At 34.8% G+C, this 24,331-nt stretch overlaps 3 protein-coding genes across 3 annotated transcripts in view; 1 reads left to right on the top strand and 2 right to left on the bottom strand.

Annotated features, from left to right (window-relative positions):
• LOC125271231 (B-cell receptor CD22-like) overlaps positions 1 to 24,331 on the top strand; it is a 210,943-nt gene that overhangs the window by 31,293 nt on the left and 155,319 nt on the right. The gene's annotated exons all lie outside the window — the stretch shown is intronic.
• On the bottom strand, positions 1,345 to 5,996 carry LOC125271274 (galectin-9-like). Its single transcript, XM_048195349.1, has 8 exons — positions 5,835 to 5,996; positions 5,557 to 5,645; positions 4,448 to 4,643; positions 4,220 to 4,339; positions 3,809 to 3,832; positions 3,352 to 3,440; positions 3,043 to 3,199; positions 1,345 to 1,744 (listed from the first exon to the last, which is right to left on the bottom strand). Exons 1-8 carry the CDS (start codon positions 5,868 to 5,870, stop codon positions 1,598 to 1,600), a joined length of 858 nt encoding a protein of 285 aa, XP_048051306.1. The 5' UTR covers positions 5,871 to 5,996; the 3' UTR covers positions 1,345 to 1,597.
• Positions 10,745 to 18,589, bottom strand: LOC125271280 (protocadherin beta-6-like). The gene is made up of 9 exons (XM_048195357.1): positions 18,475 to 18,589; positions 16,052 to 16,120; positions 14,569 to 14,732; positions 14,335 to 14,376; positions 14,133 to 14,222; positions 13,970 to 14,059; positions 12,057 to 12,167; positions 11,581 to 11,658; positions 10,745 to 11,496 (listed from the first exon to the last, which is right to left on the bottom strand). The coding sequence occupies exons 1-9, from the start codon at positions 18,548 to 18,550 to the stop codon at positions 11,401 to 11,403; spliced, it is 816 nt and encodes a 271-aa protein (XP_048051314.1). The 5' UTR covers positions 18,551 to 18,589; the 3' UTR covers positions 10,745 to 11,400.

The raw sequence follows: 24,331 nt of genomic DNA, 5'->3' as shown, positions 1-24,331 counted from the left end.
CTGAGCACACAGTGAGTGCGCTGTGAGGTTTCACTTTTAGCTCACTGTGACCTCACGTTGTGACCATAACATGAGTATCCTGGGAGCTCATGGTGAGATCACAGTGAGATCAAATTGTTGACTCGGTTAAAGGTTGAAGACTAGGAGTGGGTTCAAAGAACAGCAATGGAGGATGTAAGAATTGCAAAAAGAACTGCAATTGTAAATGCAGTAGCCACGATCATTAAAGTTGCAAATGTTACAATGTTAATACATTTTCTAACAACTGGGGTGGTTTTTCAAGGCTTTCAGACTCCACAGCAAACCCCCTTAACTTATTTGAGTCCACACTCAATGAGTTAATGAGATAAGTAATTAAGTGATGAGTGATAATTAGTGATAAACACCTGCTGTTAACAAGCAGAATCATTGAAAGAATGAGTCAAAGTTTTTAAATATCATTATGGTGATCAGTGTTTGCTTTATTTGAGCTCCTGTCCCTTGACTTTTTAACATTAAATTTTCTCAGGTTGCTTTGACTGTGTGTTTCTATAGGCACATTTGTTGTGGCAAAGAAAGCTAAGAGAGCTGGTTTGTTGGTTATGTTGTAATATGCATTTAGTGACATGTTTAAATAATCTAATTTAAAGCTTGATCTCTGATTATATGAGCGATTAGTTAATTTTACTTTATTGATTATCCTTGGGATTAAGAATCACAGGTTATAACAGATCTGTGATTCGTAATCTCAAGGATATGTAAAATTTGCTTTGCTCAAAAAAGTATGAATTACAGTATCATTCATACATGCACAGACATGAAGAATCAGCGCAAAATATAATGTGATATATTACATAATACATTTCCATGTATATAAAGAATGAAGTTGTGTTTATGCATTATACAGACTGCAAGTGTTTAAAAATGAAAGTAGCGATGGCTCTTGTCTCTGTGAATACAGTAATAAACGATGGTAACTTTAACCACATTTAACAGTACATTAGCAACATGCTAACGAAACATTTAGAAAGACAATTTACAAATATCACAAAAAATATCATGATATCATGGATCATGTCAGTTATTATTGCTCCATCTGCCATTTTTCGCTATTGTTCTTGCTTGCTTACCTAGTCTGATGATTCGGCTGTGCACAGATCCAGACGTTAATACTGGCTGCCCTTGTCTAATGCCTTGAACATGGGCTGGCATATGCAAATATTGGGGGCGTACATATTAATGATCCCGACTGTTACGTAACAGTCGGTGTTATGTTGAGATTCGCCTGTTCTTCGGAGGTCTTTTAAACAAATGAGATTTACATAAGATGGAGGAAACAATGGAGTTTGAGACTCACTGTATGTCATTTCCATGTACTGAACACTTGTTATTCAACTATGCCAAGGTAAATTCAATTTTTCATTCGATGGCACCTTTAATGTTTCCATAACCAACAGTATTTCTGTTTGTGACTATAATCTTTTCAATGTTTGTTCGCTTTGTAAATTTGATTTTATGTTGATTAAATGCAGGCAAATAATACAAACTAAGAAATGAGGGATAAAAAAGTATAAAAAAGTAAAATATTTCTCATAGATAAATCTGGATGAAATCCTTGTTAAGGCTGCACAAATGTAAGCTGCACATCGCCACTAACTTCTAAAACATCAATCTTCTCCAGTTTAGTGACACGATGGCTATAATTGTGAGTTTGTTCACCATTGACAAACACCTCGTAATAATGACGACTGCAGAAAATGGTGACCTGAATGCAGATGCAAGACAAAGATGTGAAATCATTCAGTATTGCAGTTGCAGTCTTTTCCCCAAAAAATCTAATGTAGAATCATTGTCCTAAAGCATGCAATCGCGTGATTTCTCCCAAAATATAATGGTGATAATTTTCGAAAATTCGCAAAATCACCACCAGATGGCACCATTGCTAGCACTCTAAAAAAAAAAAAAAAAAAAAAAAACTGACCGTAAAAAAACGTAAAATATCCTGATTTAAATAAAGTGTAAAAACTTGTACAGAAATATTAAATATTTTACAGAAAACACTTATTTTCCAGGTATTATGATCAAACACATTCAATATAAAGAAAAATCATAAAAAAAGTCTAATGACTGGCAGCAACAGAACATTAAACACAGCTCTCTCAAGATCATCTTCACTTATTACAAACAAGTTTACTTTCTGTCACACAAATGTTCTTTTTGAAAATGAACAAGTTTAGATGTTGATGTTTTACTGAAAATAATAAAGTCACCATTAGGCTAATCAGTGTTTGTTTTAGTTGGACTCATGATGATTGTATCATCAACAATAAGTAGCTAACATCATCTGATTATATTTTATCTTTCATTTTTATAAAAGACATACTTTAGAAACACACAGATAAAACAGTCAGTAAAAAAACATTTTAGAAAGTCAGTGGACAAGAACTCAACCAAAGCAAAACACTGATCACCATAATGATGACTACACACTAAACATTTTCAGTAAAACATCAACATTTAAACCTCTGTTAATTCTCAATGACAACTTTTGTACGACACAAAGTCAATCTGGTTAGTAATAGGTGAAGCTGGCAAAGCTGTTTTTGTTGTTTAACCCTCCTCTGCTGAGATATTGAGAGATCTGCTAGTGTGTAATGCTTTGTTGGGATTTAAAGTGTTTCTGTTGTTTGGGCTTTGTGGGTCAAGGGCTGAAGAGTAGAGCCTGTGTTTCAGTCCAGCAGAGGAACAAGAAACGTTGAGAATATGTTGCATGTTGCTTTATTTAAAGGTAACTGTGTAGTTGCTGATGCTGTGATGTCAGAGATGAAGATATTTACATTTTACAGATAAGGTTTTTGATCATAATTCAGGAAATACCTGTAAAATAGCAGTGTTTTTTTCTGTAAAGTTTTTGCATTTCATTTAAATTAGGACATTTCACTTGATTTATTTTTTATTTTTTATTTTTTTGCTTGGCAGTCATAGCTGACAGTCATTTGACTGTTTATTTATTTATTTATTTATTTTTATTATTATTATTATTATTATTTACAGGGCACGAACCTGCAGTGGTTCCCCTCTTTTAAATGGCACGAGGTCAGATTGTTGCTCTTTACCCCAATTTCCCTCCTCATAATTGTTGCACAAAACCACGTTTTCATCAAAACGAGCACTGTAGTCGAATGCAATTCCAGTTTTGTGCCGTAGACTAAACCCTACTCTGTTGGAGAAAGAAAAGATAAAGAAATTGCATCTTTCAAAACATCTCAAAGTTTCATTGATTAGATGTCATTATGAAATTAAAGAATATTTATAACCATTTTAAAACAGAAGATGTATAATCTGCATCAGAGAGAAATGATAATGTCAAACCTATTCGCTTGGGGATTGATAAATCCTTGGATGATGATGACTTTACCAAGCTGAAGTCCACCATGGATGATGCTTTTATACGGGACCGTCTGATTGTGAGTCAAAATCATTAAAGATAACACTGCGATGTTATACTTTGTAGCATATAGCAAATATTTAGTCTCTTGTTGAACTTTGTCAAATCCACTTCAAATAATCCCTAATAAGATACTTTAAAAATGTGTGTAAATACTAAAAATTGTGTTTTTAAGTGACGCATGTTTTATAATAATATTCAGCAATATATGGCTCTGTATAAAACTGGCCAAAACAATCAATTTCTGAAAAAGCCAGGATAACCAGAAAGTGTGAGAAAGACCCACGAAAGAAAATTAACTAAGAGCTATAGATGTGCTTTTAAAAGATTAAAGATTTATGTCAATTATTTGTCTACACCAAACATTTCCAAATAACTTACAAAGGATCCTAGTGGTTGATGGGGCTGCAAATAAAAAGAAATGTATATATTTAGGACAGTAAGGCATTTAAGGTACTGAGGTTATTTCACACTGAATCTTGCACTGACCAATTGCAAAATAAAAAAATAAAAAATAAATAAACAATTAAATATTAATTACATGAAAAAAATGTCTTTCCCTCTATTGAGTCGTGCATCTGGTTATAGGTGACATTTAACAATATTCAGTACATTTTCTATGCAGATGCACCATTCAAAATCATCCCAAACATTCATAAATTCTTTAAATCACAGGAAAACAAAATATCACAATGTCAGTTTTTTCCAACATTGTGCAGCTCTAATACTGAATTTGCACATGCTTAATAGAAATAAAATGTTGTATGTGCATATTGTGCACATTTTTCTTACCGCAAGATATTGGAAGGCAACTAAACTCAGTTCCACCTTTCCACTCATATGGATTCGGTCCACCCATGAAAACGGCATACGGTGCTTGTACTCCGAGAAGGGTTTACCATTGGTACTTATCTTGGAAAAGCCAAAAACATTGTCATTCTTCTTCTTCTTCAACAAGAAAGGCCTTTAGTGGTGGATGAAGGAAAGACTAAAACAAACTGTGTATAGATGGAAAAGCACCTTGTATGAGCCCAGTGTGACGAGGATCTGCAGTGCAAACAGCTGGCCTTTCGGGAAGGGAGTTTCGTACTTCCTTTCCTCTGAGCCCCATCCACCATTCTGGTAGGTGTTGTGCATAACATACCCAGATCCTCCATCATAGCGAGGGTTAAAGTGCAGAGCAATATCAGACCCATACTTGAGGTCCATCTGGAATCTAGAATAGAGAGCTATCGTTGAACTATAACAAAACACAATGATGACTATCATCTGTGTTTTTGGAAAAAACACAGCATTGTCAAAATTAAATTCAATTCTCAAGCTTAAACTGCTAAGTTACTTTGCATTTGCTACTTTGACTCTCACTCTAAAAAGTAATTCAGGGGATCTGTTAGCACAACTTGAATAAATGTGTGGTTGCAAGTTAAAAATTCAAATTTATCTATTTAATTAAACCTTTTCAAGTTTCAGACATTATTTTGATGAGTTCTGTTGACATAATAATGTTGATCATTACATCAACTTAATATTGTGTGTAATATAAACTCAAATATCTGTGGTAATTTTATTTTTATTTTATTTTTTTATTTTTTTTAGTTAAGTTATTGTAACAATTGTTTTGTAACTGCAAACTGAGCACTTAAGTTTTTCTAGCATGCTTTGCATAGGACGATAAGGAGAATAAATGTTGAAATTAAGTGTTATTTTAGTGAAGGGAAAGACCTGTAAGTGTTTAATGTGATGTTTGACATTTAAAAGAGTTTCTATATATGTTTAAGTGTTTGTGGTTATCATTGTGCTGAAGAGTAGAGCTCATGGTTACAAATCAATTAAAAAAAAAAATGCACTGTAAAATATTCAACGCTTCCGTAGCATTTGAAACATCTCATAATGGTATCAAGGAACAAATTAAGTTTTGAATTATTAAAACAATTACTTCATGAAATTAGTCTGTGTTTTGAAGTGCTCAAAACACAGATGCTGGCACCATCTGATAGTGAACATTTTGTAAAAGCAATAAGTACTCCCAAACTTAATGACACATTTCATATAACAATTTCAGATGTTTTATTAAATATTAAATTGCTAAAAATTATCAAGCGCCGAAACATCAACAGACTGTTACTCACCTATTGGCATCTGACAAAACTCGTCCACATACTGTAATACTCATGCCGTCCTTCAGTCCTCCCTGGATCAGTCTAGTGAACGGCACACTCTGTGGATAAAGTTTTCATACCAGACATCACATAAAATGAGTGCCTGTTCATCTTTATACATGTACACAGTCGTTTTATTCTGCCATTATTAATGAGAATGATTTTCCCCTCAATAAACCATTGTGGGGAACATTTTTCAACATTTGTTTTTTAAATAAATAAAATCATTTGAAAATGTAATCACTTACTGGGTTGAAAAATGGCAGTTGCTGATACAGTGCCATTGTAGATCTTTCTCTCCAGTTTTAAAGTTTGACTTCAATCTTGAATTTAAGGCTGACCAGCACTTACAAAATGTCCAGCATCCACAGAGCAGCTAATATAAATGTTCACTTACAGGTTGCAGTTTCTCCATTAAAACTACGATCAAAGTTAATGTTTAACATTTGTTTACGCATCACATTCTGTTCACCATTTCAGTTTGTTCACAAACATCAATAAGGACCACTGGCACACCGACAGAATCTATAGTGAGAGAAAGATTCCTGCATAATATCTATCTTTTCTTCTGCTTCTCATCCATTTTTCAGTTTAGTTTGAATTGACTTTGCAGCTGTTTGACCGAGTCCAATTCATGAGATTCTAGTTAAATACAATTACATTTTTTATTATTATTAAAATTCACCATCATATTGTTGTGGGTTATTTATTTATTTATTTATTTATTTACAATCAGGTGTTCCAATTAAATAAATGGGGACAAAAACGAAACGAAATGCCCCTTATGACCAATGTATGACCAGATGTCGTCATTACAGAATCCCAAACACACAATGTAATATAATTATCAAAATGTTGCTGTTTTAAGGGATTGCAGCACATCACTGAAAATGAAAATAATACAATGTATAAGCTAATTATAGTTTCTGGGACAGAGAATTCTGGGTGAAAGATATTTAATGATTAACCCTAGTTTCAAGGTTTAGGTCAGACAGAACATTCTGTAAAACTGAACACAGTTTTACTCCATGAAGATGGATGATCAGTTTGCATCATTTTTACAAGTTCTGATAACAGTACAGATAATTCTAGCAACGTCCGAACATGGTGTTCTGTTCTTTACCCAAATGTGGTCATTTAAAAACAACATCTAGAACACACCGAGTTCTCATTCGTAAGCCACCGTCAAAAGGGTCACAGAAATCCTGTGAGAGCATTTCTCATCTGTGTGGCTGTTGATTCTCCTGGAAAGTGTTCCTTTGGAAAGGTCACATGACTTTCTTATTCCTAAACAACCCTTGCAAACACACCATTAGATAAAACAATGGCAATATATCTAATAAAAAATTTTGAAAACTCAAAATTTTCTATGACCACCTCACCAAATAAGAGGACAGAGTGTGAGATCAAGGATATGTCTTGCCTCTGCATATGCCTTGCCATGAGCCACAAGGTGGCAAAAAGAGGCAGTCTTATTTAAAGGATTAGTCCACTTTTAAATAAACTTTTCCTGATAATCTACTCACCCCCATGTCATCCAAGATGTCCATGTCTTTCTTTCTTCAGTCGAAAAGAAATTAAAGGTTTTGATGAAAACATTCCAGGATTTTTCTCCTTATAGTAGATTTCAATGGGCACCAAACAGTTGAAGGTCAAAATTGGTTTTACTGCAGCTTCAAATTGTTCTACACGATCCCAGATGAGAAATAAGGGTCTTATCTAGTGAAACCATCGCTCATTTTCTGAAAAAAATTTAAAATTATATACGTTTTAACCAGAAATGCTCATCTTGAACTAGCTCTCTTCTTCTTCTCCTCTATTAGAATTCCAGCATTGTAGACACTGCTAAATGTTTTACTGCCCTCCACAGGTCAAAGTTTGAACTAATTTTTATATGCAATATGCTAGTTCAATAGTATATAGAACAATTAGTTCAAACTTTGGCCTGTGGAGGGCAGTAATACACTTAGCAGTGTCTACACTGCTGGAATTCTAATAGAGGAGAAGAAGAAGAGAGCTAGTTCAAGATGAGCATTTATGGATAAAACGTATATAATTGTCAATTTTTTTCAGAAAATGAGTGATGGTTTCACTAGATAAGACCCTTATTTCTCATCTGGGATCGTGTTGAACAGTTTGAAGCTGCAGTGAAACTAATTATGACCTTCAACTGTTTGGTGCCCATTGAAGTCTACTATAAGGAGAAAAATCCTGGAATGTTTTCATCAAAAACTTTAATTTCTTTTCGACTGAAGAAAGAAAGATATGGACATCTTGGATGACATGGGGGTGTAATGACTGAGGCAAATCAGACACAATTATTGGTTAGTTAACCAATAGTTTTAAGCTCACTCTGGAGTCTGTCCCCATCCCCCGGGAAGTTTTCAGTTACAAGTTTATTGCGCTGAGGAATGTGGTTGCCGCATGGAGAACAGAGTAGAGACACAGAAAATCTGCATCTTCCCTGCATTTTCCACACAGAACACAGACTCTATGGCATTAATGTATAGACAGACTGTGCTATAAATGATTCCTTCTCAGGAAATGGTATCCATTATTACTGATGTTGTATTGTACTCATTGTATTTACATGTTTGATGATTGTTAAATGTTATGACCTGCAAGGTAACTTCAATCATGCCATGTTTAGTGTCTATACGTTCGTAGCGGGAAGATTTAAATGTTTGTGTATGCGGTACATCCATACCTGTGCAACACATCAGTATTAAAAGAATATTTAATAGTTTTGATTCAAGAACTCAGCTTGTTAATCTTTCTGGGTTGTAAAAGCCCTGACAGGAGGGGTGTTGCCACCCAGAATTACAACATCTTCATTGGTCCGGTCAACAACTGAGAGGTGTGACTTTGACCAGAGGTTAAAAACCAGCGAACAGTGCCACTCCCTCTTCTTTTTCTCCTTGCTTCTGAACGACCGAATCGATCTCCTTGCGGCCGGCCTAGGCCAGGCCTGCAAGGCCTGTAGGCCTCGGCCTACAAACGAGCCATGTGCTCCTCATCCCACATGGAAAAGACTGGCAACAACTGGACTGAATCACCCAAGATCTCTCCTCAGATGGCAGAGCCGATGCTCCTCAGCCTAAGGGCATCTTGCAAGTATCGTACATTTTAACACTAAACAGCAAGTTAGTATTAATTTGTAAGACTTACCTTGCTATTGCTGAAGAAACTGATGATTCCTTTCCAGATTGCCTTTGACATTTCATGTAGCTCTAGTAACAGCATCCCTTCCAGTTCAACTCTATCATTACTCATTCTGACTTGCGTGTGTGTGTGTGTGTGTGTGTGACCCTTTATGTATGTTATGTTATGTGTTTGTTAGTTTAGTTATGTGTTTGTGAGTTAGTTAATAAAGATTGTGCACAATACACGTTTGGTTCTGACTCCGTCTGCTAATGAATTGCCTCTTAAGTGATAGATCCAGACTACGTGCTCTGAGTAGTACAGTACAATAAGAAATATTATTTTTCCATAACTTGGAAATTGACATTTCTTAGAATTAATAAACAATCAACACTGAGCGTTCACTGGACGAACAGGTTAACTGATTGTAATGTTAATTTTAATGTAGCTACGTCCAGTTAATCTGATTAACGGATTTACATATTCATAATTAATCATAATTAATAATCATAACGAGTTATGAATAATTATTAATATTTCCCCTTTGAGTAAATTTTCGCTACAGGGGTGAGTAAATTACCAGGAAAAGTTTATTTAAAAGTGGACTAATCCTTTAATAACATTAAGGAAACTGAACATTTTCATGTTCTTGGAATGTTACAAATCAACGTTCCTACAATGTTGAATTTTAGATCAAAATTAAGTTGAAAGAACGTTTGAGGAACATTATACCTTATAAAAACATTCCTGTAACGTCAAGAAAACTGGACATATTTTATGTTCCCAGAACCAACACTGAATATTTAGAGAACGTTCTTGTAACAAAATTCTGTTAGCTGGGTCCTTGCTTATTGCTGTTCACACAGCCTCTCCACAAGCAAATATTTTTTTCGACTACTGAGCAAAAACCCTAGTCTTAAATGAACTCTCATTAGAGTTTATTCGAGAACACACTCAAGAGTGTTAAAGTGTTAAAATAAGAGTGTTAAATTAACACTGAAGCAGTGTTATAGGGTTAGTTCACTGAAAAAATGAAATTTCTGTCATTAATTACTCACCCTCATGTCATTCCAAATAACCTTCGTTCATCTTCAGAACAGAAATTAAGCTATTTTTGATGAAATCCAAGAGGATTTTTTTTATTCACAAAAGAAAGCAACGTAATTACCGTCATTCATGGCCCAGAAAGGTAGTAAAGACATTGTTAAAATAGTCAATGCGACTACAGTGGTTCAACCTTAATGTTATGGAGCGACGAGAATACTTTTTGTGCTCAAAAACAAAACAAAAATAATGACTTTATTCGTACACTTAGTCAGACTCGTACACGGTTGACGCAGTGAATGTAGTTCAGCGCTTCCATGTTTACGTCCGAACGCAGGCTCAGTATTGGCTGGTCCACAAGCTGGAACTCAAACTCGGGTCACCCGAGCCTCAAGGCTATCAGTGCAGACGATAGAATATTTTGGACTTGATCGCAATGTTTCTTCTCCATCATTCAATGCATTTTGCCTGTACATAAATTAACCATTATGTTATGTCATTGCAGATTAAAATCAAAAAATGTATTGCATTCATGAAGAAAAGGCTTAGCATCCAAGGCTCCTATTGTCTCAATGATGTACCGTGTCTTTAGGCAGATTGCTGTGGCAGATCGCCGGCAACAACCATTTTAGGATTGTTTGTGATTTGGTTTTAGTGACTTAGGAGTCCTTGACTACTCTTAACTTTTTACAGATTTAGAAGCTAGGTTTAGTGCTAAATGCTTTGTGAAATACTCTACAAAAATTTAGAAGTCCTAAATTTAGGACTGACACGCCCATTATTTTTTAAGAGTTTCTCCTAAATCGGCAAGTTAAGAGCTATCTTTAGCCTTAAGGTGTTTTGTGAATGTAGCCTCTGATGTTTTCGCTGTGATGATCTGATGAGTTGAAATGTGTTTTATTAAGGGAGACACAAAATGTGCAGTGTTGGAGGCTCCTCAAGAAGTAGGATTGAGAAACACTGCTCTACAGCATGAAATCAAAAAGCTTTAATCAGACAAACTGAATGACAAAATGTGTACACGAGTTTTGAGCTTCTGAACACATTGTAAAACAAAACACTTTTGAACTAAATCAGAAATCAGAATGTTTGATCTATGGCAAGAGAGTATTGTTCATGAAAATCTGTTAATAACAAGTAACTGCTTTTGATCAGTGATGACATTAGTCAATAGTTTTCCTTTATGATGATAACAGATATATCACCTGATTATCTTTCCTTATTACTTGTATGTGTTTTAGTATAAGTACTGTTCCAAAAACCACAAACTGACGTAAAAAGAGAGTCAAACTGCCCAACTAAATGAAACACTGATCACCGTAATGGTGATTTTTTCAATAAAACATCCACATCTAAACCTCTCTTAATTCTCAAAAAGAACTGTAAACAGATGACAGAAATAAAGTCAGTCTGGTTTGTAATAAGAGAGATATAATGTCTTTTCAGTTGATTTCATCTAAGGCTGTGGTTGGAAAACAGATATAGTTATTTTTCTCTTTCCTTCAATGATTCTGCTTGTTATCATCAGGTGTCTTCAATAATCAATCAATCATCACTTAATTAATCACTTCAGTATCTAATTAATTCTAACACTGCTTCAGTGTTACTTTAACACCCTGCTAGTGGTTCCTATATGAACGCCGGGGCATTTACAGGCTTGTTGATGTCCGTGTCGCCATCTTGATCTTTTATGTCCTCAGGAGTGATGTCTGAGAAGTCTTCTTCCTGTGCATGGACAGAAAAGAGGGTTTGATTTGTGTGCTCATACATGCGTTTAAAGCATTGATCGCATCCTCTGACGTCCTTTACCTGATTTTCCTCCGTGTTTTGTTTTTGTTTTTCAACCGTTATTGTAACTGTTGTTGTGTCTTTGAGTTCTCCTATATCCTGCAAGAAAACAAACTCACTTAAAAATGTTGGGATGAAAATAAATCCACTAGTAACCTAACTATTGTATTATATTATATTATATTATACCAAAGGGTAATTTTTTACATATAGTGTCATTGTTTTTCTATCTAGTGTTGAATTACTATCAACCTTAAAATTATAGTTTTCAGTCCAAAAATCTAAATCCTGTCATCACCACGGCTGTTCCTCGTCCTCACACACTTGTATTGAAAAAAAAGCGTCTTGGACATTCGGCTAAACATCTCTTTTTGTGTTCCACACATAAGTACATGATGACAGAGTTTTCAGTTTTGGGTGAGCTATGCTTTATAGCAGTATATTAAAGTTTAGTAATCAAAGTAGGACTGGTAAGATGTAAAAGAGTTTGTCTTTACTTTAGCTTCCACGGTGAAGATGTACTGTTGAACACTGTTGTAGTCCAGAGGTTTAGTCAACCTGATGTTACCGTGAATTGTATTCACTTCAAAGGCATCTGGTACTGGAGGCTGTTAATAGAGTGGAAATGATGAATTAAAATGGGGACATTGATAACTGAGCTTACACATTATTATTTCATTTTCTTTTGTTTCTTCAAAAATGATTTGTACGTATCAGATCTGTAACTACACTCAAAACAATTTATTTTGATTTAACACCATTTTGCAGGTTCTTTCAGGTTCAAATATGATTGATTCATGTTAAATTGATTTGAAACGGTTACTCTTTGATAAATAACATGTTTAAATCAAGTAACCCAATCAAACAGGACTTTCATTTCCCATCATGCTTTGCAAAGGGGCTGAATTGGGAGAGTAAAATGTCGAAATAAACTATTTTGTAAGCATTTTTAAGAAGATGAGAAAATAGAGAGACTTGTTAATGTTCAATGTTCTGTTCCCAGATAGCAAGTGTAAGACTTGCTAAGACAAAAACTGGTCTTCTGGTCAAATTGATCAGAATTATTGGTCAAAAAATGATGCCACCATTATGGTGGTCACAGTGTTTGCTTTAGCTGGGCTTGTGACCTTTTGTCTTTCTACAGCAGTTTTCTTTTGAACAATTGCAATAATTTTCTATGATAAACAGTGCATTGCTGAAAACAAAAGATTCAATAAAGCAAATCAGCTAATCAACTAATACTTCTGAAAATACTCACTTAGACATCAACACTTTTCATATATACATGCTGCAGTTTATGCTGGGATTTTTGTACTATGGCAGTACCCAGCATGCATTGCAGTGTGAAACTTTTTGTTTATTGTCACCATTGTTGAGATTGATATTCCGACTCATGTCTGTGTGTGTCTAAATAAAACAGTAGTTTAAAATGTTTCATGCACTCCACAGTTTTAAAGTTACACAATACATGATTTGTTCTCATGGTTAGTTTTACAGGGTTGGTAACGCGAAACCATGATGCATTAATGACAAAACATTGGTTAGTGATTATGGATGCAACAAGCAAATTTTTGTTGTTGTTAAACAGTTGTTTTAGAACATTATATACATTGTTTCAGGAAAAAAAATCTAACATAAGAAGTGAAGGGTCAAGAGCCCAACTAAAGCAAACACTGATCTAAATAATGGTGACATTGTGTTTTGACCAATAAAACATCAACATCTAAACTTCTGTTAATTCTCAATAAGAACTTCTGTAGACGTGTGACATAAATAAAGTCAGTCTGGTTAGTAATAAGTGAAGCTGGCAATGCTGTTTGTGGAGTATGATCAGATCTTGAGATATATAATGTCTTCTTTTAACTGCAGCAGTGGCTGAAGTCAGTTGTAGTTCTTGTGTTTCTCTTTTCTTCAGTGATTCTGCTTGTTAACAGCAGGTGTTCATCATTAAAGCTTAATCATCCCTTAATGAATCACTTAATTATCTCATTATCTGTTTGGGTTGGAGCTAAACTCTGCAGGAATGTGGATCTCGAGGTCTGGAGTTGAAGACCCCTGGTGTAGTTGATGCAGTGATTAATTCATGCATGTGTGCCATTGTTAATGGTTATCTTGAGGTATTAAAGTTAAGTTGGTGTTTTAATGGTCATATTTGGATACAGGTTTGTAGTTTAAATTAATATTAAGCAATATTCTTTATTAGCGAACTCAAACACAGTCACATAATTACTACAGTAACATACTGTCAAATATATTACAATATGAGAAGTATAAAATTTACATTAAACTGATGTCCCTCTGCTGCCAGTATTTCACTGTTAATTGAAATTTAAGCATGCAATTGTAGTTTATGGTCAGCTTGCCTTTTTGGGATATGTGTCAAATATTTAAGAATAGTGTCATGACTCACCAATATAGAATACCAAACTCTTTTGTTGTCCATTGTCGCATCTGCATCACGTGCCACCACAGTGAGCACATTTGAACCCACAGCCGTCGTCTGGAATCAAAGACACGGTTTACAAAGAGGCCAAACACACTACAGCCGTATAAAGATGTGTCATTATACACACCTCTGACACAGTGGCGCTGTACGATTTGCTCTGGAAGATTGGAGGGTGGTCATTGACATCCCGAACATACAGTGTCCGGTGGTTTTTCGGCTGAAATGGAAAATTAAGACTTTATAGAAAAGGATTATTTGCTGAATCATTATTTTTATGATACTTTGCTTTATTTATTGATTTTATGATGTTATTGTTTAAATAAACATACCCCTCTTGCGCAGGTGATAAAATAATACACAGCATCTGAATACTAGAAGGAATAAGAGACAAAATATATGAAAAAAATAAAATGCAATACAATCATCTATCTATCTATCTATCTATCTATCTATCTATCTATCTATCTATCTATCTATCTATCTATCTATCTATCTATCTATCTATCTATCTATCTATCTATCTATCTATCTATCATTTTTGGATCAGTGAGGGTGGAACAAACCGGCCTAATTTCTTCATAATCCAGTGGTTTGATGGTCCGTACGATAGCGGTTGAGTCTCCTTCAGTGTAAACCAGTTCTAACAGTGACCGAACATTTCCAGTCAAATGTGGCTCCAGAAACGGACGATCATTAGGCCCAATATTAGTGATGATCTCTACATCTCCTGTAAACAAGATCAAATACACATTTAAATACATATTCTAACACATAATCTAAAACATTAAAGGGGTCATGAATTGAGAAATCAACTTTTCCTTAAGCTTTTGATAAATAAGAGGTCATCGTACTCGAATATCCAGTAAGTTTCAGAACTGAAAACTTCCTTGTTAGTCCAATAAAAGCTTTTATCGACACCAGACCCATTGAACGACTGACCCTGGAATGTGCCTGTCAACCTTTCATGCCACAATCTAAATATAATGCCATAGATTTAAATGTAATCCAGCACTTTTCATGAGAGCTGTAATAGTAAAAACATGCTAAAGGTTTTCGAGAAAGTAATACAACAGAATTTTGTTGTAAGAACGTTCTCTAAATATTCAGTGTTGGTTCTGGGAACATTAAAAACGTCCAGTTTTCTTGACATTAGAGGAATGTTTTTATAAGGTATAACGTTCCTCAAACGTTCTTTCAACTTAATTTTGATTTAAAATTCAAAATTGTAGGAACGTTGGTTTGTAACATTCCAAGAACATGAAAATGTTCAGTTTCCTTAATGTTAGTAGAACGTTATTTAAAGGTTAGTATGATGTTCCTGAAACATTCTTTCAATCATTCAAACACCTGCTGTGAACAAACACTGAAAGAAAGAGAAATAAGAACACAAACTACAACTTTCTTCAGCCACAGCCTTAGATGAACTGAAGATAAAAGACATTAAATCTCTGAAGATCTGATTAAACAACTCCACAAACTGCATTAGCAGCTTCACTTATTACTAACCAGACTGACTTTATTTCTGTCACACGTCTACAGAAGTAAAAAAAAAAAAAAAACTGGAGATTTTTTACATCCCCAGAACCAACACTGAATATTTGGAGAACGTTCTTATAACACAATTCTGTTAGTTGGGTCACTATTTCAAATGTAAATTCAGCCAATCACAGCAGTGGGCGTTTACACTGAAGTCTCACAGACACGCCCCTTAAAACAAGAGCGTTCAAATCAGAGAGCTAAAATCAGGGTATGAAAAATGCCTTTTATTTCAAAATTATGATATTTTTTGATGTAAAAAAACATACTAACATTATAAGTGCATCCTTTATAAAACAATAAAACAATACATCTCATGACCCCTTTAATACTAGATAATGGCAGTATTATTTTTGTGATACTCTCTAATTGCCAAGATTCATTTAAGATCCTTCATCTAAATGTTAACAACATATTAAAATTAATAAATAACATTATTAATATTAAATACTATGACAAAAAAATAAAAATATAATAAAAAATGATATTATAAATGTGTGCATATTTTACCTTCATAATCCTCGTCGACTGTTCCCACAGTGGAACTACCTCCATTCACACAGTCTAACTTTGTGGAAGCTAAAAGATTAAATTTGAAACACACACTACATTAATATATAAAATACATTAATAATAAAACAAATTAAGCATTCAGTTTAGAAATTGGTCTGCATTACAGAAAATTTGCTGAAATGCTAGTAGCATGGTTCAGCTGCCATGTTCAATTCTTTACTTCAAGTGTTTACCACAGCAGCAAGTCAAAGTTACTGAACAGCAGAGGTGGAAAGTAACAAATTACTCACGTTACTGCAGCTGTGTGTGTGTGTGTGTGTGTGTTTCAGATGGACTGATTATCAGATTGCTTTAATTATGATCATGATCACCTGAGAATTTGTAGTGCAATTTATATCTATATTATTATTGAGAGTGAGTGAAATTGTTACACTGATGAAGGCGAATTGCCGAAACTTTTGTCATCTTATCTCCTGTGTGCCATGATTAAAGAGCTTCAGAGTGCAGACCTTCTTGTATTCTTAATTTGATGTATAGGTCTCAGCACCTAATTAGCTGGGAGAGTGCAGTGAACGTTTTTATTTTGAATACTTTGGGTATAGAAAAGAACAAACAAAAAAATGTGTGGTTGTCCTCGAGGATAGATATCCAATTTGCAAAAAATGTGGATGCAAAGTGACTGCAAAAAGACCATACCCCTGTGCTGATAAAGGTATGTCCCAATTATAACATGAATTACTTTTGTTAAATGAGACCACCTCACTGATGTATGCAGCCTTCAAATGCAACCTCCGGAGGACGCAGGAAATGTCAAAGGTCTTCACTACAACACGTCAAAATAAAAGTTCAGTTTAACCATATAGATTATGATAGATATATATTACTGTTGTAGGCCTACAACAGAATGTACTTCTCAAAATAATAATAATAATAATAATAATAATAACAACAACAATACAATTAATTTAAATATTATTTAAGGAAGATATTTTTGTCCATGGTTTAATTTAGTAAATCTCTTATCAAGAGAAACGATTGCTCATTTTCTGAAAAAATGTTTAAATTATATAAGTTTTAACCTTATCTTGAACTAGCTCTCTTCTTCTTCTCTATTAGAATCTAGAATTAGAATTAAGCGTATTACTGCCCTCCACAGGTCAAAGTTTGAAGTAATTTTTTCCCTTTATACGTCACGGTTCGTGCCGTTTGACGTCATAGGCTGTCGCCGGCCAATAGGATTTGAGTGTTGTGATTTTTGGCATTTCAAACACCTGTCACGAGAGACGTTCCCCATAGCGCAGTCTAGCGCAGAGTCTCATTCCCTGTTCTCAGGGAACCATGGTTACATGCGTAACCTGAGACGTTTTGCAGCACTTTGCCAAAATATAAAATAATAAGTTTGTTAAAATTACATTTGGTTATCACTGTTCTTGATAATATTTTGGTAACACTTTACAGTAAGGATTATTAGTTAACATTAGTTAACTACATTAGTTAACACGAAATAATAATGAACTGCACTTTTACAGCCTTTATTAATCTTCGTTAATGTTAATTTCAACATTTAATAATACATTATTAAATCTTGTTAACATTAGTTAATGCACTGTGAACTAACATAAACAAACAATGAACAGCTGTATTTTCATTAACTAACTTTAATAAACATTAGTAAATACAGTAACAAATGTGTTGCTCGTGGTTAGTTCATGTTAGATAATATGTTAGCTAATGTTTAACTAATGCACCTAATTGTAAAGTGTTACCAATATATTTGTATTAAATCATTAAAAAAATAATAATTTTATGAATAAAATACATTACATAGGAATCTATTATTCTTATTCTTCTATTTGAATACATTTGTAATGATAAAAATAAGTAATCTAATTTGTAATCAATTTAGCTGATTAGACATGTTTTATTGACATTTTAATAAAACAGTTTTAGGTTTGTCACTAACTAAAATTTGTTTTAACCAAAAAACCTGTTTTAATTCATTTAATGGTCATATTATCTGATGATAATAATAACAACCATAATTTAATAACAGTTTATTTAATAATCGCGTATACTGTGATACCATGAAACTGTGATATTTTCTGAGACGGTCTCATACTGGTACGACCCTACACAGAGTCCCCCACCTCACCCCCACTGTTAAAAAAGTAACTCAGTAACTTGTAAATTGCATTACAGTGAATTTTAAATGAGCTACTTTTTACACGTGCTTCAGTAAAATTTCATTGAAGTAATAGTGCTTTTACTTGAGTAGAATGTTTTATTACTCTTTCCACCTCTGCTGAACAGTGCACACTTAATAGGAAGTGTAAACTTGACATAATCAAATCTAAAACATGAGCATTTTAAGACTTTTGTCCTCAAAAGCATGTTTTTAAACATAGATAGATTTGACTTACCAATAGCACTCCTCACACTGTGGACATGCAGACAAGCTAAGATAATTAACACAGAGAATAAGGCCATCTTTTCCATAACTCACTGTCAGTGCAGATTGAATTGTGAAGTCTGCAGTGAAGCGAATGACTATTTATTGTCTCTCTCAGCTGTTATTTATTGGATGCCATAAACAGTTATGGCCTCTGCCGTAAGGAGGTATTAAAGGTGCTTCTTATGATTGATAGCATAGTTACTTTGAAGATATCTGACATTTTGAACCATTGTAACTAACCATTACTTAATCTTGTTTTGTTTAAACTGGGTTCTCAATTGATATTGTTCATTGAAGCTTACTGTATTATGTAGACGAGTGTTGCGAGAAAAAGATTGAGTGAGCTTGAGTTTATTACTTGCATTCAGATTTAGCATTTTCCTTCAGGTTTATAATAGAAAAATCTGTTTAAATGGCCACTTGTATTATTATCCCTGAAACCCACACCACACAAAAAAATCTGTTTAAATTGAAGTATGTAACTGAGGTGTTTTTTTAGTTTGCACACAACACCTGTGATGGGTGTGTATTAATAATTTCTCAGAGTTTTGTTAGCATTTTGTGTCCGTCATCTGTTATTTCCACCGGTTAATCCACTCTTCTTTAAAACATGATGACGTTTTATTTCACGTCTTTGCGTTTCACGTTGCCTCTCGTATTGAGGTATTTAGTCTGCAAACATGACAGTATTCTTACCGCAACTGATTCGGCTCAGGCTTTCGGAGGATGCTAATTCGTTTCTTTGATTTGTTCATAAAAGCAATTTCTTCCCCATGCACATGGTTTATAAATCATGCGCACGATGTAATAAAACATGCGCACAATTTTGTACCTATTTCCTTCCCTCGATATATAAATCATGTGCATGGGGAAGAAATTGCTTTTATGAACATTTATTGGCCTCCTGGCCATCCGGGCGATTTTTTTTGACTACAGCGTTTGCCAAATTAGCAAAGTGGGGAGTTAAGACATGTTTATTGGGGGGAAACTGTAACTGTCATCTATGCCCCATTATAGATAAATTCCCAACAGGTAAACCAATATTAGGCTCTCTGTGAACATTTTGACTATGTAGATATTTGGAGGGCCTGGAGTATACTTTTTTCTCTAAGGTCCACAGCTGCTATACTAGGATAGATTATTTATTTTCTTCAAAAAACATATTACAGCATATAATGTCTTGCCATATAGGAAATATATCTATACCTGATCATGCAGCAGTTTTTGCCGAATACTCCTTTGGGAACCAAAATACTAAGTCTAATAGCTGGAGATTTCACCCATTCATTTTGACCATAATTTTATTTTACAGAGGAGACCTTAGAATCGAAGCTTAAGGATGCTGAGAGATTATACACGAAAAAGCCAACCCCTGGTAAAATGAAGGAAATTTCCGCACTTAGATCTGCTTTAGATTCTCTTTTAACAAAACAAGCGGAAGTGAAAAAGAGTTTTGCTTAACAGAAAATATTTGAGCATGGGGATAAAGTGGGGAAATATTTAGCATACCTATCAAAGAAAAAAGCTGACACTCAGTCTATCCTGTCCATTGTTGATAGTAGCGGTAAACGCTTTCTAGACAGTTTATCTATTATTAATACATTTAAAGAATGGTTTGAGAATTTATATAAGTCTGAATTAAAAGGGGATACAACACAGTCCACAGAGTCCAACCTGCCCACTTTATCAGAGGATCAGACCTCCTTCCTTAATGCTCCTATATCTAAAAAGGAAGCTCTAGTAGCCATAAAGAGCAGTCTGGGAAAACACCTGGCCCAGATGGGCTGAGTAATGAATTTTACAAAGAATTTAGAGATTTATTATTTGACCCCTTGCTAAATATGCCAAAGTCCCTGAGAGAGGCAAATATATCCTTGATTTTGAAAAAAGGTAAGCAAGCGGAGGACTGTTCATCATATCGACCTATTTCACTGCTAAATGTAGATCTGAAGATTCGTCGATGCGTCGCCTGTTGAATGTGATACAGTTTGCTAAGCAGCAGATAGTCTTGTGATCTCTCTGGATGTAGAGAAGACATTCGATTGCATCGAATGGTCCTACTTATTTCATACGTTATATAAATTTGGTCTTGGTGAGCACTTTATTAAGTGGGTCAAGTTATTGTATAATCAACCTCTTAGTGCCGTGCTCACTAATGGATGTCGCTCCTCTACATTTAAAGTTGGGAGAGGGATGAGACAAGGCGACAAAACAACTACTAAAAATCATGCTGCAGTGCATGCTGGGAGACATAGTTGAGTTTTATTGGTGCACCCAGAATGGACTGCAGCATGAAGCTTTTTGTTGATTTTCACCATTGCTGAGATTCATACGCTGATTCTTGATGTCAGTGTGAGTCTGAATGATGCTGTAGTTCAAATCTTATTGTCCAGCATGTTTTTAATTCTTCAAATTGTTACGACACTGCTGGAACAAATGCTGCAGTTTCACAAGATCAATAGAAAGTTTAGAGGCACTAATAACACTAAACCTTGACAATCAGTGATGAGGTTTCAGATGTGTCCTTTATAGTTTCAATTCTGGTTGCTCTAGATTGTGTCCTATTATTTCCTTGTTATGTCTTGAGATAAGGACATATCTTAATTATACATAATTAAGAAATGTTGATAACAAGGGAAAATCCTTTGCATCGTTGTTGAGAAAACAAGGAAATAATAGGGCAAAATCAAGGGCATGAGGTCTATGAGGGGTGGCAACATCAAAGCAAGTGCCTATGCATATTTTTGGAGGATTAAAATAAAGTATTCCAGTCAAAAACATTTTCTTCTGTCAAAACCAAACTTTGGCCTCAGATGACGCACAAAACTTAAAACAGACTAATTTTCTGCCAAGCGAACACTAGTGAGATCAATTCATAACAGTTACAAGAAACTCTTATTGGGATTCAGGAGTTATTTTACAGCTCAGTGTCCATTACAGTAAACAACATTAATAAATGTACACATGCAGATACAGTAAAATACTGTAAATAGCCTGTTTAAATGCAGGCCAAAATCCAGCATAAAGGTCTTCAGAATTAATTAAGCACTCTTAAAACAGATGTGTTAAAAACAACACAACCTGTGTTATATTTTAACACATCTGTGTGTCTAGTTAAGGACAACACATTTTGTGTTATTTTTAACTCAACCAGTGTGTTATTTTTTCTTAATATCTTAATACAGGCATAAAATATTTAACACACTAATGTGAGAGAGAGAGAGAGAAACAACACTGTGTCCAACACAACATGTGTTAACTATCATCCAATCACATTGCTGCTACGGTCACTCCACAAGCCGTTAAGCAAGTTTGTGTCTCTTTCTTCATCGGTGGATGACAACACACGGGTGTTAAAAACAACACAACCTGTGTTATATCTTAACACATCCGTGTGTCTAGTTAAGGACAACACATGTTGTGTTACTTTTTTTAACTCAACCAGTGTGTTATTCTTCTTAACACAGGCAGTGTTAAAATATTTAACACACTAATGTGTCATAAATCACACAATTTGTGTCATAGATGTGCTATTTTTGACCAGTTAAAACGAATGCAATAGACACTCTTAGAAAGGATGTGTTAAAACTGACTCAAAATGTGTTAAATTCTTACACATCAGTGTGTGAGTTTAGGGACAACACTTGTGTTAATTCTGACACATTCACTGAGTCAATGATTTTAACACAGTAAATGTGTCAGGAAGGTGATCTGCTGTTAACAAGCAGAATCAAAGGAGAAAATCACAATTTTAAAAATGTATTGAAGTTTGCAGTCACCATCGTGGTGACCAGTGTCTGCTTTAGTTGGGCTACATTAGTTTTCTCTGGCTGCTGTAACTGTATAAAACACATTTGTTATCAGGTGTTATTGTTGATCAGGTGTTTTGACTGTTGTGATGTTGCTGTAACTGTTATCATGGACTGGTCTAATCTTTGATTTAATGGGTAATTTATGTTTATTTATTATACTATGTCTGTGATTCAACAGCATAAGAACCAACAATGTTTCAGTAAACAGTTATTTAGAGGAATATTTTGCTTCTGCATAATTTGCACAGCAGAGACATCAGCATATGAATTTCAACAATGGTGACATTTAAAGGTGTAATGTTGCAATGCATGCTGGGTGCCAGCAATGTACAGAACTCCCAGCATGCACTGCAGCATGACTAAATTACGCAGCTGAATGAGATTCATGTGGTGAATTTTTATATTTGTGTGTATCTAAATGCTGTAGATTTTTTTTTTTTTTTGTGCATGGTGTTTAAAAAATGTCTTAATAATGTAACTCAAAAGATTAAACACTGTGTGAGTTCAGTGAATCGAGAGATTATGTGTTGTTGTATCTTCATCAATATATAACTATCAGCACTCGATCATTTTTTCACATTTTCTTCACATTTGTTTCTGCCATAACAAATGTGGCTTGCAAGAACAGTTAAGGCAAAGATCAAGAACTCAACTAAAGCAAACGCTGATCTCCTCAATGGTAACATCAAACCAAACATTTTCAATTAAACATCAACATCTAAACTTCTGATAATTCTCAATAAGATCTTCTGTAGAAATAAAGTCAATCTGGTTAGTAATAAGTGTAATAATGTGTAATGGCTGGAAGACAGTTGTAGTTCTTGTGTTTCTGCTTCTTTGTCTCTTTTTTTTCTGTTCTCGTTGTTCCTCTTCTCTTTAGTGGTTCTGCTTGTTAACAGCAGGTGTTCATCATAAATGCTCAATCATCACTTACACATTGACTTCATTATTGCAACACAGCATCAATGTTACTTTTACTCTGTATAGTGTGGAAACTATAGGATGTTCCTTTAGAGTTGAAAAGGTTAGAGGTGTAAGATAAAAGTGATGACTGACCAATAGGGGTGACACCAGATGTTAATAAGCAGAATCACTGAATAAAAAAGAAACAAGAACAGAAAAAAGAGAGAGAGACAACAACAACTGATTTCCAGCCATAACACATTATTGCAGTGGTCTCAAACTGCCGGCCCGCCCTCCCACTCTACCCGGCCCGCAACTGATCTCAAAAATAAAACATAATCCGGCCCGCTAAATTATTATTATGATTATTCTCTAGTTGCTACCTATCTGATATGCAAAGAAAAAGTCGCCGTTCTATGGGGGCATTCACATATCGCGTCACATAAGCGGCCGCGCCACATTCTCCTTCTTTCCAATGCGCTTTCGCTCCGGTGGCGTCTGTCGTTGCTATGCAACCATGAGCCACACTCTCAACCGCGTCGCTTCTATTACGAGAGGCATTTGTATTCAGGGATTGTATTTGTTCAGTACAGTGTTGGTCAGTGCAAAATTTTAATGTTATTTAAGCTAACATAAAGTAAGGGAAAATACTTCCACTAAATATTAAAAGCTAATAATCTATGTAACAATGAGAGATTTTTATTTTTTGGCAAAATAAAATTGATATATATATATATTGTCATGAATGTGGCTCCCTCGTCTCATCCTCCGGACCGCCGGAGGGAGCCATCACCAGAATACTGAATCATCCCCATTCGGACTCCATTACCCATAGGCCCTCATTCCTGGGACCGATTGCACACACACCTGCACGGCATCACACACACCCTATATAACACACACACTCGCATTCATACATTGTGAAGTTTTGATTTGCTACGGTGGTCATTTCTGAGCGTTATTCCCTGGACTGTTATCTCGTTGTTACTTGGACTGTTACTCTCTGCTGAACCTTTGCTGCCTACCCCGATCTCTGCCTGTGCCCTGGACTGTGTTTGTTTGCCGCCTGTCTTGATCTCTGCCTGTGACCTGACTCTGATTCTCTGCTGC

This window comes from Megalobrama amblycephala, linkage group LG7 (genome assembly GCF_018812025.1).
Source record: "Megalobrama amblycephala isolate DHTTF-2021 linkage group LG7, ASM1881202v1, whole genome shotgun sequence".
Lineage (NCBI taxonomy): Eukaryota > Metazoa > Chordata > Actinopteri > Cypriniformes > Xenocyprididae > Megalobrama > Megalobrama amblycephala.
The sequence above is the reverse complement of the archived record's forward strand: the minus strand, read 5'-3'. Positions and strand labels throughout refer to the sequence as shown.

What these genes read in the sequence shown, in the direction of transcription:
- LOC125271274 (XM_048195349.1), bottom strand. Translation starts at nt 5,870, where the DNA reads ATGGCACTGTATCAGCAACTGCCATTTTTCAACCCA. An exon ending in AACTGCCATTTTTCAACCCA is followed by an intron (nt 5,646 to 5,834) that starts GTAAGTGATTAC and finishes CTTTATCCACAG; the next exon opens with AGTGTGCCGTTCACTAGACT. An exon ending in AAAGAGGGGAACCACTGCAG is followed by an intron (nt 1,745 to 3,042) that starts GTTCGTGCCCTG and finishes ATCTGCATTCAG; the next exon opens with GTCACCATTTTCTGCAGTCG.
- LOC125271280 (XM_048195357.1), bottom strand. Translation starts at nt 18,550, where the DNA reads ATGGAAAAGATGGCCTTATTCTCTGTGTTAATTATCTTAGCTTGTCTG. An exon ending in ACAGCGCCACTGTGTCAGAG is followed by an intron (nt 14,060 to 14,132) that starts GTGTGTATAATG and finishes CTTTGATTCCAG; the next exon opens with ACGACGGCTGTGGGTTCAAA. An exon ending in GAGTTTGGTATTCTATATTG is followed by an intron (nt 12,168 to 13,969) that starts GTGAGTCATGAC and finishes CTCTATTAACAG; the next exon opens with CCTCCAGTACCAGATGCCTT.